Source organism: Rhinopithecus bieti, unplaced genomic scaffold (assembly GCF_001698545.2).
Source record: "Rhinopithecus bieti isolate Rb0 unplaced genomic scaffold, ASM169854v2 scaffold_4816, whole genome shotgun sequence".
Lineage (NCBI taxonomy): Eukaryota > Metazoa > Chordata > Mammalia > Primates > Cercopithecidae > Rhinopithecus > Rhinopithecus bieti.
In genome coordinates this window covers 626,043-652,586 of record NW_016804543.1, presented here as the reverse complement: position 1 = coordinate 652,586, position 26,544 = coordinate 626,043, and the positions used below count along the sequence as shown (strand labels likewise).

The 26,544-nt window shown below is 40.2% G+C and overlaps 1 protein-coding gene across 9 annotated transcripts in view; it reads left to right on the top strand.

Moving 5' to 3' along the window:
- The window catches only part of SLC25A26 (solute carrier family 25 member 26), a 169,785-nt gene that overhangs the window by 27,935 nt on the left and 115,306 nt on the right, over positions 1-26,544 (top strand). For all 9 annotated transcript variants that reach the window (XR_001884884.1, XR_001884885.1, XM_017869089.1 and 6 more), the window contains 2 exons: positions 16,844-16,948; positions 18,147-18,194. Coding sequence is in view for 7 of the 9 variants with exons in the window: in XM_017869089.1 (XP_017724578.1) it covers positions 16,844-16,948; positions 18,147-18,194 (153 nt within the window). In the remaining 2 variants the exon portion in view is untranslated. The remainder of the gene's footprint in view (positions 1-16,843; positions 16,949-18,146; positions 18,195-26,544) is intronic.

Here is a 26,544-nt window from a genome sequence, read left to right as displayed (position 1 = left end):
CCATGTTGAAGGGTAGGCTTGCTTCAATTTGTAAACTTTCTTTTTTTTTTTTTTTTTTTTTTTTGAGACGGAGTCTCGCTCTGTCGCCCAGGCTGGAGTGCAGTGGCCGGATCTCAGCTCACTGCAAGTTCCGCCTCCTGGGTTGACGCCATTCTCCTGCCTCAGCCTCCCGAGTAGCTGGGACTACAGATGCCCGCCACCACGCCCGGCTAGTTTTTTGTATTTTTTAGTAGAGACGGGGTTTCACCTTGTTAGCCAGGATGGTCTCGATCTCCTGACCTCGTGATCTGCCTGTCTTGGCCTCCCAAAGTGCTGGGATTACAGGCTTGAGCCACCGTGCCTGGCCAGTTTGTAAACTTTCTGTCCAAGAAAATAGAAAGTGATATAATAGGTAGGGCAAATAGTAGCTATTAGATTTCTCATGTTAATCATACAGCTTTTTGTTTGTAGAAAGTCTTGTATATTCTAATGCTCCTAGTATCTGTAACTAATATCTTAAAAAATTGGAGCCTTGGAAAAGGCTCCAAGTTTCTAAGATTTCCAAATATTATGTCATAACATTTGATATGTGGACTGTTAGGCTTGGGAGGTGGGGTAGATAGATTTTAGAATTAGGAAACAAGTATCCATGAGACTGGAGATAGAACAGATGAGGACATTGTACCTGCATTGTGTCTCTTGGGGGTTCTGTGGTCCCTGGGCTGGTAAGGCCAAATATGAAACACCTGTTTATAGTTTCTATGGAACTGAGCTGTTGGTAATTTGCCCATGTTGGCTTCAGACTCTTGGCCTCAAGGCATCCTCAGTAGCTGAGACTACAGGTGTGTGCCACTAGGCCTGGCAATTCCTAGAGAATCTTTTTTTTTTTTGGTTTGAGATGGAGTCTCGCTCCGTCACCCAGGCTGTAGTGCAGTGGCGCCATCTCGGCTCACTTCAAGCTCCGCCTCCTGGGTTCATGCCGTTCTCCTGCCTCAGCCTCCTGAGTAGCTGGGACTACAGGCGCCTGCCACCACGGCCGGCTAATTTTTTGTATTTTTAGTAGAGACAGAGTTTCACCATGTTAGCCAGGACGATCTCGATCTCCTGACCTTGTGATCCGCCCGCCTAGGCCTCCCAAAGTACTGAGATTACAGGTGTGAGCCACTGCGCCCGGCCCCTAGAGAATCTTAAGAGGACAGTTGGTCAGCAGTGGGTACATAGATTGAGGACTTTCCACATGAAATACTTCTTGATGTTGACTATTTAAATAAAAATATAAATATATATACATATGTGTGTGTGTGTGTATATATGCACGTACACACACACACACACTCTTACAAATGTATGAATGACGGTCTCACTCTGTCACCCAGGCTGGAATGCAGTGATGTGATCATAGCTTCTGTAGCCTGTAACTTCTAGGCTCACGTGATCCTCTCACTTTAGCCTCCTGAGTAGCTGGGACTGTAGGCAAGTGCCACTATGCCTGGCTAATTTTTTAAAACAGTTTTGTAAAGATGGGACCTTACCATGTTGCCCAGGCTAGTCTTGAACTCCTGGCTTCAAGCAATTCTTCCACTGTGGCCTTCTAAAGTACTGTAATCCAGACACGAGCCACTGCACCCTGCCAATATTGACCTTAAATGGACTTTAAATTCAGTTACGGTTTAGTATGCTGAGAAGTTTGCCAAATATATGAAGTTTGTGGAAATGTTGGTTCTGATGCTCTAATAATCTTTGAACTTAAAGAAAAAAACTTCGTGAAGCCTTTCAGTATCAATTTTCTCAATAAATGCTTATATACATATTACTCCTTTTTTTAGTAACCTGTTTTAGTCTCATAGAAGATAAACTTTGGATTTCAGATTCATGCAAGTGTGGTTGCTGAGGTTAAGAGAAACCAACAGGTGAATGTAGAGGAGATACATTTTCATTTGTAAAATAGGGCGCGGTGGCTCAAGCCTGTAATCCCAGCACTTTGGGAGGCCGAGACGGGCGGATCACGAGGTCAGGAGATCGAAACCATCCTGGCTAACACGGTGAAACCCCGTCTCTACTAAAAAATACAAAAAACTAGCCGGGCGACGTGGCGGCGCCTGTAGTCCCAGCTACTCGGGAGGCTGAGACAGGAGAATGGCGTGAACCCGGGAGGCGGAGCTTGCAGTGAGCTGAGATCCGGCCAAAGCCCCCCAGCCTGGGGAAAGGGGGAGCCCCCCTCTCAAAAAAAAAAAAAAAAAAAAAGAAATAGGAATAGAAAGCATCAGAAAGGCATAGTAAGCTAGATAGAGATTATAAGAAATACTTTAGTGCAATCATTCTGTAACACATTTGCTTTGATAGAAGATTATTATGTTAGATTCCTTAGAAACAATAACATTTTGTTTGTATTGAATATAGCCACAGTTACTTTCTTGTAGCAACTATTAAAGAAACTTAGAAACAAAAGAACACTGCTAAAATAATAACCATTCCCTGTAGCAACAGCTTGATTAAAACTTAATGATGAATCAATAAAATTATAATTACAACCTTCTACCTTGTGTTTGTAATTTGGAATACAGTAAAATCAGTCCAATAAGATTTAACATGTAACAATAGCAAGAGGGGTCTCACTTGTGCCGTTTTTATTAGGAAGATTGCTGTGCCAAATCTCTAAATCCCTACCTCAATAATTTTACAGCTCAGTTTTCATCACACACAGAAAAAGCCCTTTGGGAAGTAGAATCTGTAATTAGATCAAAGGTTGGGGCAGGTTTACTTTAACGCTACATATGCTATAACGTTCTAGTGGTAATGATTTTCTTTTCTTAAAAGATTTGAAGATTTGACTTTTGTTGTATCTTATCCTACTTTTGTCTTCCTTCGTATTGTCAGAAATGAAAAAAATGTTGAAATTTCTTCACCCTTGAAAGCAGCAACACTGTGAATATAATACATGTGCATAGGTGACATGTACATGTCCTCATACACTTAGATGTTGGTAGAGTGTCCTTTTCAAGTGTCCTTTACAGTCCTGTTCTGACTTGGGATTGAGAAAGCTAGGAAATAAATGATATCATGTTTTGTAAATGTTTTTCTGACAGCCTCTAACAGTACTTCCCCAAGAAGGCCCGACGAGCATCTGGCCATACTTCACCATCAATTGCGTAGGTAGCTAGTTACAAATAGGGATTTTTGAAGATGACATCAGGGTTCCTGTATTTTAATCACAATTTCTAGATGATTGTGCAACTCACCAATATTTAAATGCCACTGATCTAGGCACATAAAACATCTGAACTTACACCCCAGTAGTAAATATTTTTACTGAATTGGCTCAGTAGTTCCCTACATAATATTTTAGTAGGTGCACGACACTGGGTGTGGTGTACCACTTGTAGATCAAATGTGTTATTCTTTCTGTTCTCAAAATGACATATTTTAGACCTAAAAAGGCTAGTTTAATAAACTGGTTATTTTTGAGTGTGACAGTGAACTCAGACATGTAGGTTTGGGTTTAACTGGAGTTAGAACCTCACTGAGGTTTTCTCAAAGGCCCATGCTGTCATAGAGCCTCGTAGGTGAAGGCAACTTGTTGTGCAGTTTAGCTCCTTTAGTAACTGACAAGGCCATTGGACCCCCTTTGTACCGCAGTCCATTCCAGGGTCTTGTTTGGTATCAGCATATGAGGCAAACATGTTTTTATTCAGCTTTCCCACTGGTTAAAGGATGAGACGTGTAGATGCTGTGTGGTGTTTGTCAGCTCCATAGCATGGTGCACATGTTACTGAGTTTTTCCCTAGTAGGGGCTTAAGCTGTTTTGTTTATGTACTTAATATCATGTTTTAAAAATGAGTATGTAGTGTTTTCATGATCTTCACTGGCCTTTACTAAGAAGAACCACTGAGCAAGATAATAGAAGAAAGGTTGACAACTTTTGAAATGTGTATTGTCTTTTGAATTAATCATGCTTTTGAAATATTCATCAGTCAATACAGATTATCTCTCACTTGCAATTGGAATATTTTGCCACATCTCTGTACAGTTGTATAATTGAGTCATGGGGGATAGGTGGAGTAGAAGATAACATGGCCTGCCCTGGGCCACAGTGAAGTGTAGCTGACGATGGTAATAGCTTGTATATAAAGATGAATGAAGGTATGAGTGTATGACTACTACCAGGAAACGCAGAAGCTGAAACAGAACTGTTAGATACCTGAGTGCACTCAAACACTTTTTTTGTTTGATGTGTCTAAGCACATCCATGTATTATGGGGACCTTTCACCCTGTTTTCCTGTCTGTTGCCTTTTTCAGTTTGTCTGGGAGTCTTCCTTCAGGGCATTAAATACATAAGGCAGGCAGACTTTTAAATTCCTTCTTAGCAACCCTCAACCATCAGAATTACATGAAAAATTATCTCAACAGTATAAAAACAACCTGTTTTCCAGACTCCTTTTATTTTGTATTTTTTCCTCACTTGTACGTCTTTGGTTCCTTTTTGTAATAGGTTGCTTTTGTTCAGCTCATCTTAGATTCCTTCACCACTTTTATTGTTCTTACCTAGTGGTGTGGATTTAGATGTGAAGTCCCTAATATGTTCCAGGCATTGAGGATGAAATGACAGGATAAGATACTGCGTTTTAGAGGCTTGCTGTCTAGAAACGGAGATGGATATGTAAGTGCACTAAAGTGTTACAGGCATTTTAAGAAAAGGAACTATAGATGGTCCCTGACTTTCGATGGTTCTACTTAAATGACTTTACGATGGTGCAAGAATGAGATGCATTCGGTAGAAACTGTATTTCAGATTTTGCATTTTGATCTTTTCCCGGGCTAACAATAGATGATAATAGGTGATGAGATGCTCTCTGGCAGTGCTGGGCAGTGCACGTCCCAGTCAGCTGCGCTGGTGTAAGTATTCTGAGCAAGTTTTAGGGAGGCGAGGCTAAAGCAATGATATTCCATAGGTTAGGGGTATCACATGCAATTTCAACTTGAAATGTTTTCAGCTTGGGTTTATTGGGATATAACCCTGTCATAAATTGAGCATCTCTACAAGGTAGAGTGAGAGGCTGAAGGGAAGGAGTGGTTGGTTTTCTCTGGATTGGGGTAGATGGATGGGTATTAATTCAGAAAAAACCTCACAGAATAGCCAGCCTTTAAGCTGCATTTAATTTAATTCATTAAAAAAATGGTATATCTATTTAAGGTATACAACACGATGTGGGATACATATAGATAATAAAATAGTTGCCGCAGTGAAGTAAGTCAACATATCCATCATGTCACGTAATTACTCCTTTTGTTTTGTTTTTGTGGCAGGGCAGCAAAAATCTACTCATTTAGCAGGAGTCTCAGTTATAGTACAACTTTATTATCTTGCATTTAGAATAGGATGGTTTGTTAGGTGGGTGGGTGCAAGGAGGAGTATTGGAGTTCTGAAAAGCCCTTGTTAGGTAGTTTTAAGTTCCATATAGTTAGAGCACAGTGTGATGGGGTCACCCTGAGGTGAAGCAGGGGCTGAGAGCTATAGGGCCTTGCCTGCTATAGTAAGGAGTGGGGCTTTTATCTTTTGATCAGACTTGTAATTTTAAGAGAGTCCCCTGGCAGCTGTGTGGAGATAAGGGGCTACTAAAGGAATCCCCAGGAGAGAACCACAGCCTGGACAGAGGGATGCAGAGGGAGAGAGTGAATTCAAGAGATGTTAAAGAGGTAGAGCTGGCGGAAAGATGATCATTCTTTCAGGAGCCCTTCCAGTGACATCCTTCAGTGCGTTTTTCATCATGGTTGCCTTTTAGTTTGTTTTGTCTCTATGTGTTGTGCACCTGCTTGAATTCTCCAATGGAGTCTACTGAGCTAAGTTGAATAAGCATGCCACATCCTGTCGGTGGGCCCAGCCATCTGACGCTGAGCTCACACACAGAGAGGGGAAGAAGATGGAAGAGAGAGAGGGTCAGGACAGGGGAGGGTCAGGGCTTGCCCTGGCTTGGCATTATCTGCGTGTGGTGATGACCTTGCTTGTAGTTATTTGTCTATTGAATGTGCTGAAGAGATTTATCAGGGAGGCCTTTAGAAAGGAACATCGTACCCCATCTATGTCTCCACCCCCAGTTTCTCGATGACTTCCTTTTCTAACATATTTCAGACTGTTTTCTGTTGTATGGATTTTCTTTTTCTAATATAGTATGCAGTGTTAGTTCAGATGATACTGATTCATGATCTGGGAGAGAGTATTTCATTGATTGTTTTATTTAGTTAGTGGACAAAAGGGAAGGGAAACTGTTAACTTTTTATTTAAGAGCTGCATCAGTTTATAGAACACAATTAAGTCGAGCTTTATAGGCACAATGTGATTTTCATATAGGATGAGGCAGTTGAAGAAATGCTTCTGAGCCACAGGAGTGAAACTTGGTCAGTTATTGCCACTACATTGTAAATGGAAAAATTGAACACTGCTCTCAAAGGACCAAAATACCAAAGGAGGTTAGGATTAGCCACTTCCAAGCAAGCCTGAACTCTGTCAGTGACAAACCTTTATTTCCTAAAATATTGCCTTGTTAAGATGAGAATTCTTCAACAAAATGCCACTGTCACTTATTTGCTTTGGTTTGTGATTGTGTGCTTTTCAGTATTTGAGTGCCTGTTGTATATCTAATACTATTAGTAGGTGCTAAGAGACACCAGATAAGAAATTTGATCCCTGTTTTTGAGGAGCATAGGTTAGTTGGATCCATCTGTTAAATAACTAGGGAGTATTTGAGGATGTCTGTAGGAAGGTAGCATGGTATGGAAGGAACATGGGCCGTCAAGTTACACAGATCAGGGTCAGATTTGTGACCTGTCCATGTATTTGTCTGTAGGCCATTTACTTGCCTTCACTGAAATGTTGTTTTCTTCATCTTGGAAAAATAGGATTAATGCCATCCCAGTCACAGTTCTTACAAGGATGAAATTATACAGCACTTACAAAGTGTCCAGCCTAGCATCTGACACACAAAATGTTGAATAAAACATTGGGTCTAGCCCCATTTCACACAAGTTGCTGAATGTGGCACGTTTTTAGAATTTCCTGGTTTTGGAAAAGATGTCAATTCAGAAGAAGAGGAAACTGAAATTCAAAGAAGTTTAGTGACGTGCTCCTAGTTTCCCAGCTGTTATTATTCCCGGCTAATAATAAAACACCATTGCAGAATAAGTAATTAGATAAATATCTCTGTGTATACTTCCAGGAGCACCTCTGTTTCCTTTTTCATGTAGTATTTAAAAAATGGCAGAAGTAGCAATAAGTATACTACTTGTGCAGTAAGGATTCATATCACTGGTTTCTTAAAATGTTAGGTTCCAAAATTTGCCATTGATTACTGAGGTAGGCAAAATAATGCCCCCCCACCCAATAAATATGTCCTAGTCCCCAAATCTGTGAACGTGTTTCCATAGATGGGAAAGAGATTTGGCAGATACAGTTAAGAATGTTGAGGTGGGGGCTGGGCATGGATTACAAAGTGCTGTAATCCTAGCACTTTGGGAGACTGAGGTGGGTGGATCATTAGGTCAGGAGATTGAGACCGTCCTGGCCAACACGGTGGAACCCCGTCTCTACTAAAAAAAAAACCACACAAAAAAATTAGCCAGGCGTGGTGGTGGGCGCCTGTTGTCCCAGCGACTCAGGAGGCTGAGAATGGCGTGAACCTGGGAGGCGGAGCTTGCAGGTCGTGCCACTGCATTCCAGCTTGGGTGACAGAGTGAGACTCCGTCTCAAAAAAAAAAAAAAAAGAGAGGTAGAGTTTTCTGGATTATCCAGGTGGGCCCAGTCTAATCACTGGGGTCCTTAGGAGAGGGAAGTGGGGGTCAGAGAGCTGAAGATGCTATACTGCTGGTCTAAAGATAAAGCAAGGGGCCACAAACCAAGGAGTGCAGGGGAGCCCTAGAAAGCAGGAAGCCGATGCTCCCTTGCAGCTTCCAGAAGGCATACTGCCTGATTGACATCTCTTGATCTTAGCTCAGGAAGACCCATTTTGGAATTCATACCTTCAGAATTATAGACAATAAGCTTGTGTTTTAAGCCACTAAATGTGTGGTGATTTGTTAGAGCAACAGTAGGAAGCAAATACAGTCACCATTACCATCTCCTGCACGTTCAGATTTTTGTATTGGTGGGAATCTATAAATCCATCCATGAGACGTTTGTCATCTCCTGTGAAATCATGGCTCATTTAAAGGTACAAAAGCAAAAAAGCCATTTAAGGCTTATCTTTTGGGTTGTATAAAATTCTGTGAACAAATTTTAGACACAGGGGCTAAGCACTGATAGAGTTATTTTCATTGAGAAGACTTCCCTGTGTAGTCTGGATTATCCGCAACAGCAGTCTTGTCAGGCGAGGGAAGACTAATACGTACAATGATTGAACTTATTTGTGTGATTAGAAAGAGTCTTATAAGGGAGAAAGGTTTGATGAACATAGGTCCCAATGTAAGTAGGTAAAAATTAAAATCTAAGGAGTGTAAGTTAGGATTTGTAAATTGGTTTTGTCAACAGCTGTAATTCCATTTATCAGCAGAAGATGGCAGACTTGACACACAAATGGAACTGTTGTAGAGGTTTTTGATTTTTAAATGATGGTATAGAAAGAGATGTTAAATATTCTTAATTGGAAACCTTTCTAAAGAGAATTTTGGGAATTACAAAGAGAATGTGGAAATGAAATACAAGTAAGCAAATTGCATTTCAAAAATCTTTATAGTTTCCTGGGGTCTCTCCCTGACCCCCCGTCTTATTAATTTGCCACATTGAGTTTGCTTTGTAAAGTCCAAAGTAGCTTTTGCTTTGAATATGATGAAGGTTTGACTGGCTCTGTTCAGTGTATTGTTAAATTTCTATTGAATTGGTTATAGAGTTGCCTGTTGAAACATGAAGCATTAGCTGAAATTAAACCTTGAACCTTTAAGTGCATTAGATGTGTGTAAGTATGACATCTTTATTGAAAAATAATTCTGGAGATGATAATCAGAAGACTTGGGTTTCACCCATACTTCCTGTGCTAAGTAGCTAAGTAGCTCTCTGACCTTCAGCAACTTCTATGATCTCACATTGATTTATATGTAAAATGCTGACATAATTAGCTTCTAATATCAGAGGAATATTTGCAGGTAGTTGATGGAGTTTCTGGAAGAAAAATCTTAAATCAGAATTTTTTTGTGAACTATGTTGAAATAGTTGCGAAGAAGATGTAATGTTAATAAAAGGTATTGTTGGAGATACTCAGGGACTTTGAAGAGCATTTCCAGAGCGAGAGGACAGGGTGCAATTGTAAAACCCTGGTGGTGATGTGCTGAAGGAAGGGAACTTGGCTATGGCAATGAAAGAACCAGAGATTTTAGCAGCATCCATTTCTCTCTCCCTCCACTCAATACCTAAAGTGAGGCCAACGTTCACTGTAATTTTTTCCTTTTCAGACACTTAGTTTTATAATTTGTAGTGTTGCATCTCGGGTTTTTGTTTTTGTTTAAAGAGACAGGGTCTCATAGGTGGCCTAGGCTGGCTTCAAACTTGTGGCCTCAAGTGATCCTCCTGTCTTTACCTCCCTGAGTAGCAGGGACAGCATGCATGTGCACCTGGTTCTTGGTGTTTCATTTAATAAATACCAAAAGGAAGCATTCAGTCCTTGGTTACAGCAGTCAGTTAAAAACAGCAGAAAAGGTTTTATTTATGTCAAAGGAAAAAAAATCTTGGTAGCAGCATCATGATTTAAACAACATTTTAATCTAAGGTTTCATCATATTTTGGCATGTTGAAGGAGGCCAGCATTGCGTTTTGATTTTGATGAAGTATGGAGGGAGCATGTTTTTTTTTTTTTCTTTATGGAAAACCTTAGTAGTTCTTGTTTTTAGATAGAACTTTAACATATAAAACATTCTTGGGTTTAGTGAAAATGCCACCATTCCTGTGTCATGGTTTCATACTGAACCCCAGATTTATGAGGAAAGAGTGCTCTGCAGAATGGATTTACCAAGAGACCCACAGATGACATTCCCTTTATTTCCTTTCATAGAACCATAATACTGTAACATGTTTTTGTTCTTGTGCAATGAAATACTCTGTTGTAGCTCAAATTCAAATCTAAGAAGGATCAGAGTTAATAGAAAACCAAATGGAAGGCTCCGGAGGTACTGGAGGAAGCAGAAACGTTACTTTGTAGCGTGTCTCTTATGCTGCAGTTGTCACCCAGCAGAAGTCAGGAGGCCATGCTGGGTGCTTTGTACCCCTCGACTAGTTAGATTGATTTTTTTATCAGAGAGCCTTTTCAAGGTTTTTCTTCTGCATCTGTATTTTTAAGAACTAAAAACATAATAGTAAGAACATGGAGGGTTATGAAGCATGAAGTTCCATAAATATTTATACCAAGCCACAGAAGTAGACAATTCCTATTTTCTTGACATATTGGGGTCGGATTTCACTCTTGACCTCTTGAATTGAAAAATGCAAGGAGTTAGTATACCCTTTTCTTTCTCTTTTCTTATTTATTTATTTTCATTTCTTTAATGAGTTTTAGATGCTGGGAGCTGTCCTTTTAGGTTCATGTAGGTTTCATTGGACTTATACCCAATTTTAGGCCTTAGTGTTAAGCAGTTTTAATCTTGTTTTTGTGGATTTATTGCTACTAAATTTATAATATGTAATTTTTATCAAGGCTAATATGTTGCCATCTAAAAGCATATTTTAAATTAGCCCTTTTATTTTATTTTCTCTCTCACTTAAAATCTTTGGTCCATAATAAATACTTTTTTTCCTTTGAAATTACGTTAAAACTTATGAAATAATAATAAATGTGAATTGTAGAGAATTTAGAAAATATAGGTAGGTAGAAAAGAAACATCTGTAATTCTACTCTGTTTTTTCCCTACTCTTTACGTAAGTATATGTATAGACAATAAATATATGTAGAGGCAAAAAAAAAAAAAAAAAATTAGGCTGGATGTGGTGGCTCCTGCCTGTAATTCCAGTGCTTTGGGAGGCTGAGGCAGGTGGATCACTTGAGGCTAGGAGTTTGGGACCATCCTTGGCAACATAGCAAGATCCTGTCTCTACCAAAAGATGAAAAAATTAGCAAGGAATGGTGGCACATCCATAGTCCCAGCTCCACAAGAGGCTGAGATGGGAGGATCACTTGGGCCCAGGACTGAGGCTTCAGTGAGCTATGACCATGCCACCTTACTCCAGTCTGGGTGACAGAATGACACCCTGTTTCTATGTATATTTATACGTAAATTCTAAAGTATGGAAAAGTCATTTCTGCAGAATTGATGTTTTTTTTTTCTGATTCCTTTCCTCCTGGCTAGTTTCATTTGCTTTCAACATAAAATAATACACCAGCTGATTAGTAAATTTGATGCATACCGTCTTCTTGCTCTCAGGGTGCTTACGGTTTAGTAGAAGAGGAAATATATTTTACAAACTATATGGTGTAAGTTAATAAGCAAAAAATGTCAGATAAGAAAGCTTATTTGGGAATTAAGAATTCGGAAGGGAGGGAATCTTTTGAGGTTAGATAAGATATAATTTTGGAACATTAAGAATTGTAGAAATAAGGACCTAAAAGATACCATAAAGATTTCTGGTCCAAGTCAAGTAAGAAAAATTATACATATATGCATCTAATTGTATAAATATATGCATTATTATTTGTCAGTTTTCTTAATTTTGAAATGAATTAAAAAAAAAAAGACTCTGGAAGGCCAGAGAAACACTCGGGAATTCACTTGCAGAACTGGGGACACAGTCTAGGGCTGCAGACCCTCAGCCAGACCACTGTTCATTCCTCCCTGGAGTTGAGCCCTGAACGAAAGATCCAGTTTTGATGCAGGAGTGGCCCCGAGGCTGAGGGGTGGGCCTGGTAAGGGGAGATAGTCACAGACGGAGAGGCATGGGCTCGGGCTTCTGACTCTACCTTTTTTCATTTCCTGTGGGGTCTTCGTGTATTATTTCACTTCTTTCCTAGATTATCAACCTTTGTCTTGCTGAGAGCACTTTCCCCCATCGTATGTGCAAATGTCGACTGTCTTAAATAAAACCACACTGTTCCTTAACCCTGTGGCCCTCTTAACTCTGAACCCATCTCCTAACACCTAGCCACCTTCCGCTGACGGTAGTCTACACTTGCTCATCTCCCTCAATACCTTATGAATTGACCATAATGGATCTCCCACCCCAGCCACTCTATGGAAACAATACTGGTGAACACTGGAAACCCTCATATGTGTGCTGCTGAAGACTCTTGATGCTTTCCTCTGCTAATCTCCATTTGAGGCTTCTGGCCCCCTTGCACATCAAGTAGGGTGCTTGGTTGCTTGCCATCAACATTGATCCTGGCTAACTTATGGAATGAAGAATATTTTTTTGAAGATTGGCAGACAATGTTGCCTTCCACTTCTCCTTTGCCCACAGAATGCTGATTTGGTTTGTGTCGCACGTTCCTAACGCTTTGCTAGATCTAGATATCCTCCACCTCCCTAACAAGGGGTGGCCACGTCATACAACTCTGGCTAACACATGCAAGGAAATGTCTGCTGGAGGGAATCTGAGAAAAGAGAGGAGGCCTGTTCTTCTTGCCTTGAACTCTGTTGTGTGATGAGGTGGTACTGGGGGACATAAGAGCTGTCTTTTATCTGAGAGTCAGGAGGCCTAAGGATGAGAAGCCAGGGAGCTGGGTGGCTGGGCAAAAGGATAGGAAGAGCCCGGCTTCTTGTTCACTTTGAGATTATGGACTAAAAGTTGAACTGCCTGTCACCAAATCACTTAAGTGACAATTAAACGTCATTTATAGTCATGGTCGTGGTACTTGCATCTAAAAAAGCAGTTATTTCTGTAAATGAATGTTCAACTTTCCCAGTCGCTCCAAACAGCACTGTTCAATGGAGACATAATGTAAGATGCAGGTGAAATTTTATATTCTCTAATAGCCACATTAAAAAAGGTGAAAACATCTGCCGGGATGAACTTTAATAACATCTTTTATTAAACCAAACACATCCATGGTATTTAGATTTCACTGTAAAATTAATGTAAAATAATTATTAATTGGGAATGGTGGCACCACCTACTCAGGAGGCCAAGGTGGGAGAATCGCTTGAGCCCAGGAGTTCAAAGCCAGCCTGGGCAACATAGTGAGACCTCATCTCTCTTTTCTTTTTCTTTTTTTTAAAGAATTAGTAACAGGATATTTTACATTAATTTTTTATACCAAGTTTTCAAAATCTGTCATTTAACACTTACAGAACATCTTAATTGTACTAGCCACTTTTCAAGTGCTCCGTAGCCAGCATAGCTCTAGAATCAGACCCCTGGACAGGAGTGTTCGATTAGTCGGACCTAACTCACCTGATTGTGGTCCTCCTGCCAGGGCAGGAGGGGAGAGACTGACTCCCTTTGTTTTTCCTAACTGGGAAGCCCCCAACACATGAGAGTCAGAAGCTGGGCAGCCAGAGAAGGCAGGTGTGCCTGGCAACACCATGTACCCGCTCCCACTGTTGCTTGCCCTTCAAAAATTGATGTTCCCAGGGTTCCATTATTGGCTTTTGATCTTCCTTTTTGCTCTCTCTTCGGGTGTTACTATCTGTTTTTGCAACTCTGTTATTTTCTAGTTCTATAACCATATATTCATTACTTGGCTGGACATAGCCCCTTACGTGTCCCCAGACTTCTACTCAACATTGCCCAGTCTGAACTTACCTCCCCTCTTCTTCCCTGGACTCCTCATCTCATGTTATGGGACCACCATATGCCCATTACCCAAACCAGAAACAGAAGCATCTTACTGTCTCCCTACTTCACTCCTTAACCTCCTGTTGGTCACCAGGTCCGGTGCATTTTACTCCTGAATTTTTCCTCAGATTTGACCTTCTCTGAGCCATATTCATTTCCAGACCTCTTATAGAACTGCTGTAGCAATCTCGTAACCCATCTCCTGCCCTCTGGCTCTTGGTCTGCGTTTGCTTCTTGCCTTCCTCCCCACTCCACCCTCCAGCTGTCCTGTGCACTGCGGCCAGAGGGATCTCCCTAAGCACACGCTGTCATTCCTCTGCTTCAGCTTTTTCAATGTTCCCACTGACTATGGAATGAAGTTCCAGCCCCTTATCATGGTATACAGGGCCTTGTCTGTCCAGTCTTACTTGTCATTACTCCTGACCTTGCACTTGCTGCTTTGATAATACGGAACCATGTGGGCGGCTGCCAGCTTTGGAATACTGTGTTGGTGGGGCTGCCGCTGATGCCCCTGGACACATTGCTTTTGTATTTATGTACTTTCTTTTTTTCTTTTGAGACAGAGTCTCGCTCAGTCGCCCAGGCTGGAGTGCAGTGGTGCAGTCTCTGCTCACTGCAAGCTCTGCCTCTTGGGTTCATGCCATTTTCCTGCCTCAGCCTCCCGAGTAGCTGGAACTACAGGCGCCCGCCACCACACCCGGCTAGTTTTTTGTATTTTTAGTAGAGACAGGATTTCACCGTGTTAGCCAGGATGGTCTCGATCTCTTGACCTCGTGATCCGCCCGCCTCAGCCTCCCAAAGTGCTGGGATTACAGGCATGAGCTACCATGCCTGGCCATTTATGTGCTTTCTTTCATTGTTTGCTCTTCCCACTGTGCCCTTCCCACCTTTTTTGCCAGCTCATTCTGGCTCATTCTGGCTCATCTGGAAGGTTCTATAATGGTGTAATCTTGGGCAGTTTCTCTGAATGTGGGGATTGGACTAAATATCCCTCCTCCACATTTCCCATAATCTTTCCCCCCCCCCCCCGCTTTTTGGCCATATGTTATTGAAATTATTGATATGTATTTATGGGTTCTTTGAGGCCAGGGCATCATCTTAGTCTTCTTTGTCATGGAGTGGCTTGTGTAGTATCTGGCTCCATATGTATTTCTTGAACTGAATTAGATAAGTTTAAAGGGAGACTGGGTGGAAAGATACGTTGGCCCAAGTCACAGACAGCTTTATGCATAAGAAGTGTTCAAATGTTCGGTGAATGAAGAAATGGAAATCAGATTATATTGTTTTGTAAATCTTGTCAGTTTTGGTAGAAAAATAACTTCAGGTAATGAATCCTTTGTTACCATAACCATACCCGTTGTTGTAATGCATCAGCATGAAGCATTGTTACTTACTAGCTTTAGAGGCGATATGCCCGTGTTTACTGACTTCATGACATCTAAAATCACGTCACATGGCATCTTTGTCCCACTTGTCATGGGGTGCTGGGGCTTATATCTGTTCTGTGCCCAGTCTGCTCTTGCCAAGGCTAATTCCCTTAGCGTAGGGGTTGGCAAGCTGTCACCTGTTTTTATAAATATCATTTTGTTGGAACATAGCCAAACTATTAATTTATATATTAATATGTATAGCTGCTTTTGTGCTAAAACAGCATAGCTGAACAGTTGCGACAGAGACCATGTGGCTTGCAAACTGTAAAATATTTTCTGTTTGGTCTTTTTTTTTTTTTTTTTTGAGACAGAGTCTCGCTCTGTTGCCCAGGCTGGAGCGCAGTGGCGCGATCTTGGCTCACTGCAAGCTCTGCCTCCTGGGTTCACGCCATTCTCCTGCCTCAGCCTCCCGAGTAGCTGGGACTACAGGTGCCCGCCACCACGCCCGGCTAATTTTTTGTATTTTAGTAGAGACAGGGTTTCACCATGTTAGCCAGGATGGTCTCGATCTCCTGACCTCGTGATCCACCCGCCTTGGCCTCCCAAAGTGCTGGGATTACAGGCTTGAGCCACCGCGCCCGGCCCTATTTGATCTTTTACATTATAAATTTGCTGTAGAGCCTTGCTTTAGAACCACTTAATTTTGGACAGACAAAGCCTGTTTATGTAATATCCAAACTGAGTACTGATCTCTGATTAGGAATCAGGAGAATACAGATCAAAAAGGACAAACCTGTTTGAGTTGTGTACTCTATTTGGTAGGACGGTTTTCTTATATTTCTTGCAGGCTAGTCTTGAACTCCTGGGCTCAAGCTACCTTCCTGTCTCAGCCTCCTGAGTGCCATAACTTTGGTGTTCAAGGTTACATATGTGAAATCTAAGTTGCAGAAAAAGTTTTTTTATCTTTGCAGACTGTTAGGTCCATAGAGGCTTACATACAGGACTTCCATTAAAATGTTTAAAATATGTTTGCACATCTCCCTCCCTGTACCTTGCCACCCTTTCTCCAGCCTTGCCTTCTTTCCTTTTGTGGGCAGAGTTCCTTTGGGTTTGACTAATTTTTTATTGTTTCTCTTTCTGAAAATAAGTAAATTACCTTTATATAGGGTAAGGTAAAATCCTGGCAGTGTGGATTTGAGGTGACATATACCCAGCCTCAGCATGTCAGCAAGGGTGATATTAGAATCGTATATTGGCCGGTAGGTGTGAGGATGACCCACATCTGCTGGAATGCTGGAGGAGAGTGTACAAGAGTGCTGGGAGTCCCTTTTCAGTTGCTGCATGATCGAGAGTTGTGGGGGCTGGAGTTGGTGAGGGATGGAAGGGTGGGTACCAGCTCATGGTCAGCTTGCCTCTACAGATGTGTGCATTACTTGCAGTAAAGCAGAGGTTCCTCTGGTTCATCTTTCATCACGCATGTTTGAAATGTCATGTGCCAGATGCAGTTCTGGGCGTTGGGGATTTGAAATGAGTAAATGTGCTTTTCGCCGTTGGGAGGCTTATAGAAAAATGTTCTTGGAACATCTGGCAGGAGGTGGGAGGATCTATATAGGACAAACCAGGAAAGGTTTTTTGACATCTTGCAGTAAGCCTACATATTATACCTTTTTACTATAATTTTTGCTTACCAAAAAATTTCAATTTTTATAGCAGTTATTTACTTTTTAGGATATAATTAAATTTGTCTTTTAGGTTGCCTGCCTGATTCGAGTTCCATCTGAAGTGGTTAAGCAGAGGGCACAGGTATCTGCTTCTACAAGAACATTTCAGATTTTCTCTAACATCTTATATGAAGAGGTGAGATGTGTTTTTTAAGCTCTTCTTTTCTTTATTAAGATTTTATAGTAGCTAGTATGAGCACTGTGGACTTCATCCTGACAGCCTTAGAGAAAACTTTACAGCTAAATTTAATGTCCAGTTATAGTAATTTTTTGCTAAGATTATCTTTGCCTTTTATTGGTTTTTGAGTATTTTCATTTAAATGTTTTTCAAATTTCTAAGCATAACATTGAGTGTCTCTACAGTATATGTGTCCTGAATTGTAATCTTCCTGCAGTTCTCCTGGACTCAGATGTGAAACAAATTGTAAATATGTAAAATGAAGAAAGATACTATATTAAAACATCACTGTAGTATTTTAGGTCCATGGAAGAGATATAGTACTGGACTGATGACAGTAACCAGTGTCAACGTTTATACCAAAATGTAGCTTCCTTTACTGATGCATTTGAAACTGTCAGTCAGATATTGTTTTTCCTGGCCATGTGACTAGAGAGCATTTAGTTGCTTTCTTTTATAGTTTTTATAGAAGTCTTTTTTTTTTTTTAGAAAAAACATGAGAATCACATGGAAATTTTCAATGAGTGTTGATTTTAGAAAAGTTGTTTGTAATAGTCTGTTACCTAGGTGAGGAGACATTGAATATTAATTGTACAAATGAGATGAAGCTAGTATAGCTTCCTCATTGAACTATGTGGATGGTTAATACATGTTTGTCTGGAAATATTGACCACTACTTTGGGAGATTATGAATGAATTTCTGATGTTTGAAGCTATAAATATAATTCTGTTTATATACAAAAGGATAATTGGCATTTGTGTGCATTTGCGTTTGGAAATGTATTTAAAGCATCTCAAATTTTTTTTTTCCAAGAGAAGACATGTTATAGCAATTAAGTACTATATAATTAATATTTAGTAGAATAGCAGCAACTAAAACTAAGTAAATATGTAGTCAGTTTTATTGTTAGAGATGTTCCTATTTCAAAGGAAGCTAATCTGAGCTCCCTTAGGAGCTAGTTATAGAGGTATATAAATTATATAAGGTATAAGTTATGTACCTTAGGCCAGTTTACAATCATTAACCTCTTATAGAACTGTGGCAATTGTGAATGTTCTAGAACTCAAGAGCAGGTAGATCTGCTGTATACAGAGCGTCCTTCAGAAATCTCTGCCATTCTTTCTGAGCTCTTGGCTGTTTGTTTGTTTGTTTCAGGGTATCCAAGGGTTGTATCGAGGCTATAAAAGCACAGTTTTAAGAGAGGTAAGTCACTTAATTTCCAATATTGAAGTACAAAAGAATGATGTGCTTTGTTCAGTAAATTTACACTACTTAACAGTTAGAAATATATTTGGAGAAACTTGGTTTAAAAAATCAAAAAGGGAAATTATCGTCGCTTTTCTGTTAAGTTTTCTCAGTTTTTACATTTGAAAGAATGAGTAGAGCGGGTTTGCCGGAAGAGCAATTTCAGTGGTCAGAATGGCCCATGATGTAACTGACTTGTTATTCCAGGGTGGCTAAATGTCTCTTACAGTTGACATATTAAGAAATAACTTCAGGCCGTGTGTGGTGGCTCACGCCTGTAACCCCAGCACTTTGGGAGGCCGAGGCAGAAGGATCACCTGAGGTGAGGAGTTCAAAACCAACCTGGCCAACATGGCGAAACCCCATCTCTACTAAAAATACAAAAATTAGCCAAGTGGCGGGCACCTGTAATCCCAGTTACTCAGGAGGCTGAGGCAGGAGAATTGCTTGAACTCGGGAAGCAGAGGTTACAGTGAGCCAAGATCGTGCCACTGGATTCCAGCCTGGGCAACAGGGCAACAAGAGCGAGACTCTGTCTCCCAAAAAAAAAAAAAACTACTGAGGGTAAGATATCAAGTTAATTACTGAATTATGAGGAGCTAATGAAAAATTCGTAATGAAATAAGCATTCTAAGACAGGGACCCCAACCCCAGGGCTGTGAACTGGTACTGGTCCGTGGCCTGTTAGGAACTGAGCCACACAGCAGGAGGTGAGTAGCAGGTGAGTGATCATTACCACCTGAGCTCTGCCTCCTGTCAGATCAGCAGCAGCGTTAGATTCTCATAGGAACACGAACCCTATTGTAACTGCGCATGCAAGGGATCTTGGTTGTGTTCTCCTTATGAGAATCTAAGGCATGATGATCAGAGGTGGAACATCTTAGGTGGAACAGTTTCATCCTGAAACCACCCACCCCACCGCTGCTCCATGGAAAAATTGTCTTCCACAAAACTTGTTCCTGGTGCCAAAAAGGTTGGGGACTGCTGGTCTAAGAGGTGGGTGTCTCAAAAGTCTGTATCAGGCAGTGAGCCCTTGGCTTCTTGATAACGAAATATGATGAGCTGGGAAGTTCAGTCTGGACTGGAGTCCTGGCACTGCACGTGATTCACAGAGCAGTGTACCCCAGGGGAAGCCACTTCACCTCTCTTTGCCTTCTAACTCTAAATTTCTGTGATTCAGCACATGGGAAATTTTCTTTTGTTCTGTTTGGTTGAAAGAGCAAAAGTTTATGATCAGTAAAGCAGTCTCAGTATATTACTGCAAGAGCGTGGTATAGGCCAGGCATGGTGACTCAATCCTGTAATCCCAGCATTTTGTTAGGTGGAGGTGGGTGGGTTGTTTGAGCCCAGGAGTTTGAGAGACCCTGTCTCTATAACAAATACGAAAACTAGCTGGGCATGGTGGTGCCTGTAATCCCAGCTACTTGAGAGGCCAAGGTGGGAGGACTGCTTGAGCCTGGGGGGTCGAGGGGGTCGAGGCTGCAGTGAGCTGTAATTGTGCCACTGCACTCCAGCCTGGGTGACAGACAGACCCTGTCTCCAAAAAGAAAAAAAACAAGTGTGTTATAATCTTTGCTTCACATAGAAGAGACTATCTTGAAGTTCAAAAGTTCGTTTTCAGATAGATGAGATATAAGAGAAGTCTGGTTTGGGACACAATTTTCTTTTAGAGAAAATATAAGTGAGAACCTGCATACGTCTGCTCTGTGTCTGCGTTTTCTATTTGGAGGTTCTGGGATACTGAAACATAATAGTTAAATATTGCCGTATTTGACCGAATACTGAAATTCATTGAAATCCCTCATTTTATTCTCAGGTAGTTTTTTGTTTTTAACTAGAGATTGCAATCTTCTTTATGACATACCAACACTGTTACATGTGATTTAAAGCTTTGGTTTTCACAGGTTCACAATCTACTTGGTGTAGATCTTTGAAAAACTTCTTTTTAAGGCAAACAATGTTTCAAAATTAGTTAATTCTGTGGAGATGACTTGTGCCTTTGAGGAATAGCACCCACACTGTATATTCACTCTGCACTTAGTTTCTTTCTAAACGTGTTACTTACTCAGATTTCACCTGGGTGCAGGAAAAAGAGAGGCAATAAGCCTTTTTTATGTTTCTGAGAGATGCTGAATAAATGAATATATTTACATGCTGGAGAATACTGGTTTTGCATACAAACAGATAAATACATGGTTGCAGCTGTGCTCTGTTCTTTAAAAAATTTGTTTTGACATATGTCATGCTAGAAATTAATTTCTAGCCTGCAATCCTTGAAAGTAGTGTGACCTTACTGGGATGACTTTGTTTACTCAAAATGACAGCGTTTTGTTGGAAATTTAATTGAGGTCTTCTGCATTATGCGTATTTATAAAAGATCCTTCAGACTTGATTTTAGTTGAGGTGTTGCTTTTGTACAGATTCTCTGATAGAATGAGAGAATTATTGCTGAATGAAACATAGCTGCTTCTCAAAATGAGAAAAATAAGAAGTGATAACATCTGCTTTAAGCAGAATTCTTTTGCATTATAGTTTAGATTCTTACTTTATTCTGGCACCAATATAAAATGTTTTGCCAAGAGCGTGTTTGTTGTTTCAATAAGAAAATACATAAAACCGTAGTGAGAATCACCTGGAAACGTATACGTTTATTCTGTATGCAATTTTTTCTTTAAACTAGTTTTATCTCCCTAGCAGTTGCCCATTAGAATGAGATTGAAGTTTGAGTCCGTGCATTAATAAGATAGATTCTGTGTTTAGATTGTGTGAATGTTGTCACACTTTTTTTCCCCCTGCATTTGATGTTTGTGGAGATTGCATGCTTATCCCTTACATTCTCTGAAATTATTTTAGTTACTATGAATTTTAGATGGAGTCTAAGCAAGGTCAGCAGATTACACTGTTTACCTCATCCTTTCACTGTTCATTTTTCTCATGATCTTTGCCAAATTAAATGTGCTCAAGCATGCTGGTGCAGTGTTATTACTGCAGTAAGATGAAAGTGGGGAGCAAAATCATAGCTGCTTTCATAACCGGGATGATTTCAGATGCACTTGGCCTGAAAATTTTATGGAGAGCAGCCTCATACTCTTGGACGTAAATTAGAAGGACTTTTTATAGAGGAAGAAAACAGAGTAAAGCAAATTGTTTCAAAAGAAGTGGGAATAAGTTAAACTTAGCAGATGTCTTTTGTCCACAAATTTCACTCAGCAGTCCTTTTTGGAGTGCCTGCTGGGTCTTGGGGCACTACAAGGAGCACTTCTGCCCTGAAGGATTCACTTTCTGGCAGGGAAACAAAGAGGGAAGTAGACACTTTACAGTGCAGTGTCATAAGCACTGTAATGATAAGTATATACAAGATGCAGCTGGGGTTACAGAAGGAACAATGCTTGAGTGGTGCTCAATTAGCATAAAATGACTCTTAATTGTTGAAGGAGTGGCAGTTAGAAGTAGTTAAGGATATAGGCAGAACAGCAAGAGCAGAACCACAAGGGTGTGAAAGTACATGTGTGTAGCTTGCTTATTGAAGCAGAATTGGGGTTTTCATAACCATAGTGCAAGCCAAGTGAGGGCCTTCAAGAGAGCGTGAAGTGGGGTATTTGTCTGGGGGAGAAGTTGAACCTCTTGCTCTCAGCTGTTTGCCAGGGACTGGAGTGGAGAATTTGGGAAACGCCCTTAAAAGAGCTCGACATGTGTCCACTGGAGTCTGGAGGATAAATTGCTGGTGTCTGACTCCTGTCTGCAGAAACCTGAAGGTTAGAAGCTGGTTGGAGCTGTCCCAATGGCAAGATGTAGCCATTTTAATAACAAATAACTCCTGGCTTCCTTTTGGTAGATGCTCCTAAAGAGATTTGAGATAGGTGAGGGTTATTCTCCTCACCCTAGTTTTGCTGCAAGCAGTCAAGCACGCCAAACAAGTAATTCAATCTGTTCAGTAAGTTCATTGAAGCCCCCAGTCTTTAGGTGCAAAAATCATCACTCTTACTAGTTTACTCAAAAGTGGATATAGCAGCTTTTCAGACTTGTTTTCCCTTAATATCGATGCTAAGCAGCAGGGATTCCCCTAAATCCAGTGGCTGGAAACGGGAACCTTCAGGAATCAAGCTTCAAGGACTGTCCTCCAAAGTCTCCTTCCCGGTTCTGCTGTCTGCCTACTCAGTGCCTTTCCCCCAAACACTCATGTTATATAAGTCTCCTTAGTGTTTTTCCAGAGCCACTCTATCCTAGATCTTCTGTATTTTTTGTTGCTGCTTTCTAACCTGCTTTATTTTGGAGGTGATTTATATCACTTCACAAAGAGCACCATCTTTTATAATGTTTGCATAGTAGTCCATTGTATAAACAAACCATAGTTTATTTAACATTTCCCTATTGGTGGACATTGCAGACCTGCTGCAGTGAGTGATACGGTTCCTGTGTCATGTTATATACATGGTTGAATGTTTGCACGTTACATACCAAAAGTAGAATTACTTCATGAAAGGTATGGGCATTTGTAATTTTGGTAGATAATGCCAAATTGCCCTTTAGGGAAGTACCAATTGACACTTGCCGACAACGTAGGAGCTGTTTTCCCCTGCCTCACCTATGGACTCGCAGTCTTAAAGATAAAAAAAAGATGTCATTGTAGTTCTTATTTTAATTACAAGTAAGAGTGGACATAGTAACATATATCTGAGAACAGTTTTATTTACTTTCCTGTGAACTGATGATTTGAAACTTCCCCAAATTCTTATGAGAATTAATTGAGGGGATCCAGGGGAAGTGCTTTCTACAGTGCCTGTCACATAGTATGTGCTCAGGAAATGTTAACTAGGATGATTAGTACTCTGGTAACTGAAAGAGCATTAACAGTGAAGGACACCTGATATGGTTTGGCTCTGTGTCCCCACCTATATCTCATCTTGAATTGTAATCCCCACGTGGCAGGGGAGGGACCTGATGGGAGGTGGTTGGATGGGTGGTTTCCCTCATACTCTTCTCATGATAGTGAGAGAGTTCTCACAAGAGCTGATGGTTTTAAAAGTGTTTGGCAGTTCCCCCTTTGTGCTCTCTCTCCTGCTGCCATGTAAGACGTGCCTTGCTTCCCCTTTGCCTTCTGCCATGATTGTAAGTTGCCTGAGGCTCCTCAGCCATGCAAACTGTGAGACAATCCTTTTCCCTTTATAAATTACTCAGTCTCAGGTAGTATCTTTATAGCATTATGAGAATGGACTGATAAAACACCTAAGTGTGGAATGCAGCTCTGTCCCTTACCAGCCATCTGCTCCTGACAAGTTTACTAATCTGAGTCCAGGTTTGCCCATTTGTGCTAGGAACTTTGCATAGACTGTTCTCATTGATACCTTTATACCTTTACAGCAGTTCTAGAAGGCGGCTGTGATAGCAGTATAGCCTGCTAGGAGATTCAGAAATTAAACCTGCCTTTAGGTTGTTAGGTTCTCCAACGGGGATGCAACCTTGATCTATCTGCATTCAGACGTGTTGATGACTAACAATTGCTGTGTTTGAATGAGAGGCCAGACAATTGTTACTGCTTGTAAAGCTTTTCAGCTATAATGAGAGTGTTGTATCCAAATGTCTTATTGAGAGGCATCTCTATAATTGTAACAAATTGCAACCTGCAGTTGATTTTATATTCACTGGCTACTTCTGTAGGAAAAACAGCATATTGGTATAATAAAGTAAAGTTATCCTAATTGATAATTGAGCTGATCAAGATTCCTAATGGAAATGTGTTGGGAAAATTCCATGATGGTTCATTTTTGGCTTATTCTTACGGAGATTGCATCACTTGGATGTTTTCCACTGAAAAATGTTACCAGCCATCGCCAGAACTTCTGTTGCATCTTTACTGTCCTTAAGGCTCTATATACTATTTCCTGCTTATCATGATTGTAAAAGAGGAAAAAAAAATAGTCCTATCTCATAAGGGAGAATTTTCCCCCTCCTTGTATCAGTGCTGTGTATCTGTCTCTGTGTATGTTTGTGTGAAATTGTTTTCTTTGATTTACCTCGTTCTCTTTCAGTTTGTCCTTAAAATTGGGTTGTGGCTTATCTTTCCAGATAGCATATTAGTCCTCTTGAAAACAGCCACTGGGTGTTTACCTCCTTGTAGGATACACAGACTCGAGGATAATACCTTCTACACAGTGAGCACTCAGTGAATACTTGTTGTTCTTCACTGCTTTAAGTTTGACTCATTTTTGTTCAGAAGCTGCCTGACATCATGATCATTTCAGAAAGGTGAGGGAGCTCTAAGAGGGCTTGGAGTTATGTAGAGTAGTGAATCAGGCTTTTGATATGCTACATTACTATGATCTTTGCATGAGACGGGTGATGAAATACCAAAGGGTATATACTTTTCTAAGATTCCAGTCTTCTTAAACCTTGAAAAGTAGTTTTATAAGTCTGATTTTATTGGAAAAGCAGTAAGTGCTATAATTATTCATTTATTTTCTTCATCTTAGCACTTCTACTGAAAAGGAAAAAAAGTGTTTCAAAATCTTTCCAAACTTCTAATGTGAAATTGTTTTTCAGTTAAAATCCAATGCAAACATATTGAACCCTATGTTAATCCTACATAATTCATTTTATTAACTATGACCAAATAGAACATCTGTTAAAATTCCATAATGCTAGCTTCATGGGAAAAGAAAAAAGTCCCTGTTTGCTCTTGGAATTTGTCCATTGTTTTATTATTCAGGCTTTCAGTAAATGTGTAATGAGACATTCTTTTTGATGGAAATATTAAACAAATGAAAATGAAATTTCCTCTTTTATCATAGAGGTTTATAAAATGAGTCACTTAATTGCATTTACATTATTGTAACTTTACTGGAGAGATGTTCTATGAAGAATGAGTGCTGGTTCATTTGATTCATTCTTTAATTCAAGAACCTGAAATCATTACTCCTCAAACCTGGGCTTTAGCCTCTAGTGTTTCATCATCTCTTAAATAAGCAAACATTTTTAGGAAGAACAATTGAGTAAAATTATTTTAATGTGGAAGTATTACTCTAGCCATTCAGTGCATAGTTTCTCATGTTTCGTTTACATGAAACCAGCTGCTATTTACTTTTTTCATTCCTTGGACACATTTCATTTACGCTGTGAAGTGACTTGAAAATGCTGCATATTTCCATTGTTGCATGTTGGCCATGTTGTCCTAAAGGGGCACCAGTTCCTGTGTATATGGTGTGTGGAATGTAAATGTAATAATATGATGCTTCACTGTAAACACATTGGAAGCTATTGGATACAGGTGGAAATTATCTCTTAATTCTTTATTTAAACGTTGTGATCATAAACCATAGTGTTGAGAAGTAGCTCTTTGTTGTTGTTCCTTTGTGGTTTTCATCCCATGTGAAATGTCCTCTTTCTTCATCTTCGTGAGTCCATTTGGATTGCATTTAGGCTGCAAATAACAGAAAATTTGACTACAGTAGTTTCACTAAAGAAGTTTTCTGTTTTTCCCTTTTCTAACAAATCTGAAGATAATCATTCTAAGGCTGGTGTACTGGTTAGATGAGGGCAAGGAGAATCCAGTCTTTTTCATTTTGCCTGGCTAACTTTAATGCTCTGGCTAATTGACTCATGGTCACAAAATGTCTGCTCTACTTTCAGGCATCATAGTTCCATTCCAGACATGAAGAAGGGGAAGGGCATGAGGCAGTACTAACTTTATCTGTCGTTTTGTTTATCTCGAAAACAAAAACTTTCCTGGGACAGACGGTATATCGGCCTTTCTGAGTTGTGTGGGGATTGGGAAGTTGAGTATGAGCTTTTCAGTGTAGTAGATGAAGTGAGGCAAAGGGTGGACTGGGGGCAGTGTGACTACCATTACTGAGTCACCCCACAGGATCGGCCATATTCTGTCCCTTCAAACCCTTCCAGCTAAAGTTCCATCTCTTCAGAGAGAAGACCATTTCATACGTCTCTAGCTTCAGCCCACGTGGGCATCCGTGAGTACTTGTTTTTGGTCATTCTCCTCTGTAAATGGAAATGTCTGTTCATTTTCTTTTTCTGCTGCCTTTGTTCTTTTGGGCACCAGTGTAGAAACTCATCTTTAAAAATCATTTGGTGGTCTCACTGAAATTATTTTGAAGACATGAATTTACTTCTGAGTTATTTGCTTTTATATATAGTTTTGATTTTAAAGTTAAAATCTCAGAATACCTCTTATATTGATATATTCATATGTAAACACCTCAAAAATGTGTGTCATTTTAGATGGAAATAAAATGTTTACATTTACCATGTACTTAGACTATTCCAGTCACTGTGCTAAAGTTCTTTACATACATTA